General features: G+C 35.1%; 1 protein-coding gene across 2 annotated transcripts in view; it reads right to left on the bottom strand.

The window, feature by feature from the left end:
• The window catches only part of TSEN15 (tRNA splicing endonuclease subunit 15), a 15,628-nt gene that overhangs the window by 3,286 nt on the left and 5,462 nt on the right, over nucleotides 1–6,880 (bottom strand). For both annotated transcript variants that reach the window (XM_015569958.1, XM_006772978.2), the window contains exon 4: nucleotides 304–445. In XM_015569958.1, coding sequence (XP_015425444.1) covers nucleotides 304–445 — 142 coding nt within the window. The remainder of the gene's footprint in view (nucleotides 1–303; nucleotides 446–6,880) is intronic.

The following is a 6,880-nucleotide window of genomic DNA, read 5'->3' on the forward strand; positions in this document are numbered from 1 at the left end:
AGCTCCAGTGTAAATGAGGTTTCTGTCTATTCATCATTACACATATATGATTTTATATGCTTGTAATCATACCATAGCTATACATTTTTATGTTTTTTTTTAATGCAACATTACCATGCTATTATATAATCTACTAGAGGCCTGGTGCATGAAATTTGTGCACGGGGCAGTAAAGTCATTATTTTTCATGAATTTTCATACTGCAGAGAAAGAGGTAGTTCTGTGAAAGGCTTGATTCACAATTAAAATTATGTCATAATTTTTCTTTTTTCACTGTTTACCGTTAGTTGCCTCAAAACTGACCTGAGGGTCTGGCAGCATAAATCCATCAGTAAGTTTATAATAGACTATTGTGGAATCAGACTCCACTATGGCCAAAGTAAAAGACATCGGCAAATCTGGATCACCTTGCAATTTTCGAGATGCTTTCAAGATCTCCCTTATCCTGAAAAGCAAGCCATAATGCATTTAGGATTCACAGTCACTCATTAATAAGATCAAATACTGTAAAATCTTGGGCAAGAGGCAGGCAATCATCACATTATATCTATAATGCTGACTTGGGAAATGTCTGAAGGCTCAAATGTAAACATTGAAAGTCGTCTTCTCACACAGAAAATCCTGCAGGAAGGGCTATCCGACTTTCAACCCTTCTCTTTTTCATTCGCCCATCTCTCCTGATCATCAGACCTGAAAGTCAAACTATATTTAGGAACCTACCGAACAGGACTCCAATAGTGAGTGTTTAGTGCATCTGAACTGACTAAGGATCATGAGTGTTCATCATCCAATTTTTCTCTTAAGAGTGAAATAATTTTGTACTGAGGCTTGTTTTTTTAAAAAAACAGACTATAATAAATATTTCCCTCATTGTGTTCATAATTACTATTTTTAAATGGCTATGTAATATTTTATTGACTCATAATCTGCCCAATCATTCCCTTATTGGTATAAAGTTCTTCCAGGTTTTGTGGGGTGAAGGTGCTAATAAAAATGAGCTGTGAAGATCATCTTTCTGAAGGTAGTTGTTTCTTTTTAAATATTTGTTGGGTCTTTCCAAGTATGGGAATTATTAGATCTAAATATAGATATTTTTATGGTTCTCAATATGTGTTCTGATACTTCATAAAAGCCAAGAGAAAAATAGAGAAATAAAACTTTTGGGGTAACATTATATATCAAGCAATCAATGTTATAACTTATTTCAGTTTGCTTACTGTGGAAAATAATTTATCTGATAATAAATCTGATATTTAGTATTCAAAGCACTATTACCTTTTGTTTATCACCAACTGAAAATCCTTATTATCTACTCAAAAAAGCCCATGTTCAACAATTCAGTAAATGTAACCTCCAAAGGTGCTTCTTTAAAAGGCAAATAAAAAGTGATCAGTTGTTTTTTTCACTAAGCTAACCAAGTCTCCAGAGATTGGAAAAAGATTTACTAGCATATTAACATGCTAAATACTGTACTGTATTTAGTAAAAGTGTAATTTGTCCCCTTAATTTCTATTTCCAATCCGTAAGTAAAAATTCTTATGGTCACTCTTCCCCCATCCTATTAGCTATTGAAACTATAAAAAAAATCTTAAAAGTTTCTGCTTTGAAATAGTCTTTCTATAATAATTATAATGCTTTTTTAAAAAATCTTTAGTAATGACTGGAGATTTTAAATGATTTAAAATAGCAGTAAACTTCTGGAAAAGCTGAAGTTCTAACTGGTTTGTTAGAACATCACTCACAAAAGGCTGCTTACCTGCTACCTATCATTTAAGTTTACAAAGGCATGAAGTGAGATGAGAGGATGAGTTTCTAAGTTTGTTTCCTCATATTCAAACCTTTTCTAAAATGGCCCTGAAAGAGGTAAATCAGCAATACAGTAACACTCCAGTTATCAAGCATAACTCACTAGATAAATAAAATATGTCTACCTGGCAAAATTTTAATTCCTTTCCACGAGTCAACAAAGCAAAGTATCATCTTCTCTCGAGTCTTTCCTGTCACCTTTCCCCAACCTCAAGGCAAAGTTACATGTCTTATCCTACAGAGGCACACTGTGTAGCCCTACCTTACTGTAATCACGACTTTGTCTGTATACATCTCAGTGCCTGTTTCTCACTGGGCTGTACTCATTTTGAAGGTCAAAGCTTTTTAAGAAATGGTGCTGTAACATGAAGACAATATACCTGTACATCTACACATAGGACTATTGAGGTGGCATACATGAAAAGGCATTGCAAACTGTCAAGTAGTCAGCAAGTACAAGTATTACTCTATGGGACCTATACCAGCTTTGCTACCTTGAAAATTGGGACATAATGTTTTTATCCACACCCTCCTTAAAAAATAATTTCTACCTATGTTAAATTACATGAACATCAATTAGATTCCACTTCATATCAGAATTTTTCTTTACAGATACTCAGATGAAGCAACCATAGATATTAACTAGCAACCTCAACACTTAGCACTGATGGAAAATGACAGTCTTAAGACACTGCAGTACACACAAGTTAAAAATAAGTTTCTTTAAACATCCCTAACTGGCAGAGTATGACAAGGATGGGACACAGATGGAAGGGAAAAAACCTATTAAGAAAACTGTTACATATCTTCTGTTTCTCAAGATATGATACTTAAATCAGAATGTGTGTGTATGTGTTTTGTAAGGTAAACTGTGTGGAAATTCTAGCCCATATATTGAAATTTAGAATAGAAATTTCCATCTCATTCATATTTGTTTTCATAGTTCTTTGATTATAAACAGCAAAACATTTTCTGACTTACTCAGAACACCCACGTGGGAAACCCTAACATGTGAAAATTAGCTCAGAGTTGTAAAGCCTGGTTTGTCTTCAGAGCTGAGGGGAATCACTGTTAAAAATGAAGTGGAAGTTCCCATCTCTGAGCTGTTTATCCTGTTTGGTTGTATGAGGAGGAAGGAAATTACAGTTTGAAATCATAATTTAGAAACCATAGAATGAAGTTTCCTCTTAGGCACATTTTTTAAAAGCTCAGTTCTTAAAAAAGTATTGTCAAGATGTTTCACCACACAAATCTAAAATAATAATTTGGGTAACAAAATTGCTTATAGTTCATATTTTATATAAATCCACATATGAAAAGCATAACTTATATAATGAGAATTTCATATTTTTGAGTTAATTACATCTCAAGGGAAAACCCTACCTGAAGAAATTGAAAAGTCAATAATAATTATAATTGTTGTTCAACAGTAACAGAATTTGATGCTTGCAACAGTTACGATGTTCTCATAACTGTTCAGAGGGGAGCTCAGCATACTGTAAACAGAGTGATCCCAAAGTGTACTAAAGTTAACGTGAAAACAAGTCTGAGGCAAACAGACAGGCAACACCATTTGGCTACTGCCCTTCCTCCAAACTAAAGTAAATGCCTTCCAGAAATCTTAGCATTCATCTTTCTGTAAGATCCTCCAATAGAGACTAAGTAAGCTCCGGAGATTTACACAGAGGTCAGAGAGTTGAAGGCAACATTACTTATTACTTTTAACTTCAAATGTTGAAAATTATTAATTTCAACCCACAGAAAGCGGTATCTTCTTCTGTCCTCTTCAATGTGACCAAACTGGCACATGTGGTAGCCTCATCAATTAAAGGCATTAACTGCTTAATCTGTCTCATTATGATATTTTAGAATGACACTCCACAATCCAACTCTAGAATACAACGCAAATTTAAATTAGCGCCCAAGGTGCCCAAGAAGCTGTATTCATCCACAGGCTCAATCCTGAAGAAAAGTTCAAGAATAACAGACCACCTCCTTGGGAATCATACCAAGGACTGCCTGGTAAAAAAGCAAGGTGGCTAAAGTCCCAAGGTGGCAGGGTTACTGAACAATTAAGTGCCTGTGTGACTATCCACCCCAGTGGGGGGCCGTTCTGTTAACATAAACTGCAAGTTTTTTTGTGTGTGTGGAGGGTAAGAGAAAAAATGCTGTGACTGTTAAAAGAAGCTGCCAGAATTGGGGTTCACCAGTAACAGATTTCCAACAGAGGTAATATGAGGACACACATCAGATATGCAGGGAAGTCAGACAGAAATCATTTTACTAGCTATTAAACTTTAGGCCTCACATAAAGTAATGTCCATTAAATGAATCTGTAATAAAGAACATACTTTTGGAGAGTGGATATATTTTTCAATTACATGGAAATAATAGAATATCCTTCAAGAATATTGTAGCATTGTCCTGGGGGGTGGGAGTGGCTGGAGAGGGGTCAATGGGGGAAAAAGGAGACATATGCAATACTTTAAACAATTATACACACACACACATATACTGTGTGTGTGTGTGTGTGTGTGTGTGTATAATAATAATAATAATAAAAGCATAATATGCTAATTAGACCAGACAGCCAAAAGACCTTCCTGATGTCCTTCCAGACACCTTCCGGACAAAGCCCGGGTTGCAAGGGTTGAGGCAGCCACTGTGGCTGCGAGGATCGAGCCCCTTGCACGAATTTCATGCATCAGGCCTCTAGTATATATATATATTAGCATTTCAGGATTAACTCTCATAATTAAGAACATCTTTTAAAAAGTTCTAAATATAGTTAATACTGTATTACATAATTGAAAGTTGCTAAGTGAGTATTAAAAGTTCTTATCACAAGAAAACCTTTTTTTTTGTAATTATGTAAAGTGATGATGTTAACTAGGCTTATTGTGTTGATCATTTTGCAATGTATACAAATAATGACTTACTATTTTACACCAGCAACTAATATGTTATATGTCAATTAATTTTTTTTAAATGTTCTAAAGAAGGAACTCAGTTCTAGTAACCCTTCACTCCACCATTAATAAGTCTTTCCCCCAGGACACTAAGGAAAAAGAAGGGATTAAAGGTAGGGGGGTAGACATGATGAAAAAGAGTTTCACTAAAAGGTTAGGAGGCATTGTGATTGTTTTCTATCCTGAAATGCGTATTATAGTTACAGTATAAAGTGTGGAAAGTGGTGCCAAATCTGAAAGCAAATGGATTTTGCAGACATTCTAATTTTTAAAACTCTTGGAAGGTTACTTAAGCATATTCTATGTTCTTTAAGATTTTATTTAGCAAATCTCCACTGCAGGAACTTAGTAGTCTAAGGGAGCTCATTCAGTCATTCAACAAACATTGATTTAATACCAAGTACCAGATACCAGGCTATGCACTGAGGAAAAAGCAATGAGCAGAACAAAATTCCTGCTTTCATGGAGGTTATTTTCTAAAAGGGAAAGGAAAACAGTAAACAAAGAAAACCAAATATATATCAAGTAGCAATAAATGTGGTAAGTGTTACGAAGGAGGGCCACTTAGTTGCATTACTATGGCCAAGAGTGCTTATCAAACCAAATGACAAAAGTTCTTAGACTTTTAGCCTAATAGCTGCTGAATTAGCAGATGACCAATTTGGTATATGGCACATTGGAGCCTTTTTCTAAATTTCTAGACTAATATTCAAATAGGAAGATGCTTAGAAACAGTACATTTGGGAAAGTTTTCTCTCAGATAAAATGGCTGAGGGTACCCATTTATCACCACAAATCAAGAGAAATGCCACTAATTTGTGGGGTTGGAGGATAAAGTGGTCACTGGAGAGGCTCTACCCTTGCATAAGCTATCCATTATCCTTTGCTGGCACTAGGGTGAAAGAGCCCTTTATAATCCAGTCAGTTTTAACAGGATGAATGATTCATTGATATTACTAAGCAAGGAGAGAGAGAGAGAGAGAGAGAGAGAGAGAGAGAGAGAGAGAGAGATTGAGATTTACAGATCATTTCAAAAACAATATATTGTCTCTGGATTTTGTAATTTACAAAACACTTCACTTGGCTTTTTTAAAATTTTTATTGATTTCAGAGAGGGAAAGGGAGAGAGAGACAAACATCAATGATGAGAGAGAATCACTGACTGGCTGCCTTGCACATTCCTATTAGGAATCGAGCCTGCAACCCAGGCATGTGCCCTTGGCCGGAATCAAACCCGGGACCCTTCAGTCCTCAGGCCAATGCTCTATCCACTGTTACAAACTAGCTAGGGTTTCATCCGGCTTTTTAAAAATTAACTTATGTACAAACATAGATATGCTTAAAGTACAGCTACTGTGGTTTTAGTTTTCAGCATCTCACATTTTACCAAAGAAAATGAATTGGCATTGAAATTGGGAGACAATATAGATTCTATCAGGGAAAAAGTAGTGAAAAACAAAAACGTTTTTTTCATTATTTGATATGTCATTGTGTAAGTTACCTAAGATATTTCCCATTTATAACTATCCACAATATTAATATTATTACAGAAACCTGAAATTCTATTATCCCAACTTCGTTGTAATACACTTCTCAACAAATATCAGTGGCAAAGTGGTCCAGAAGAAGCTCATCAAGCCCTCTGATATTAATGTGGCTTCATTTGCTATCTTAGCACTGAAAAAGGCCCTGGCTTTCCTTAGGATTCCTCTGGTTATCTCATCTTTAAATAGATCATCTTTAGCAGATCTCTTTGACCTCTATGAAATTATGAATATGATTTTTATACCATTGCTGGATCTGGGGAAATCAGAGTATTCATAACCTCTACAGTGATTTAACAAAAGTGCTACATGATTCTCACATTCACTTTAGTAAGAAACAATCTACAGAGTACTTTCCATATGCATATATATATGTAAACCAAATATATAACCTAATATAGTATTTTAAAATGTAAGCTAAAAATTATTTTACATTAGCATTCAGTAGTATTTTTATTTTTAAATAATATATTTGCCGTAACTGGTTTGGCTCAGTGGATAGAGCATTGGCCTGTGGACTGAAAGGTCCCAGGTTCGATTCCGGTCAAGGGCATGTACCTC

This window comes from Myotis davidii, unplaced genomic scaffold (genome assembly GCF_000327345.1).
Source record: "Myotis davidii unplaced genomic scaffold, ASM32734v1 scaffold362, whole genome shotgun sequence".
NCBI lineage: Eukaryota > Metazoa > Chordata > Mammalia > Chiroptera > Vespertilionidae > Myotis > Myotis davidii.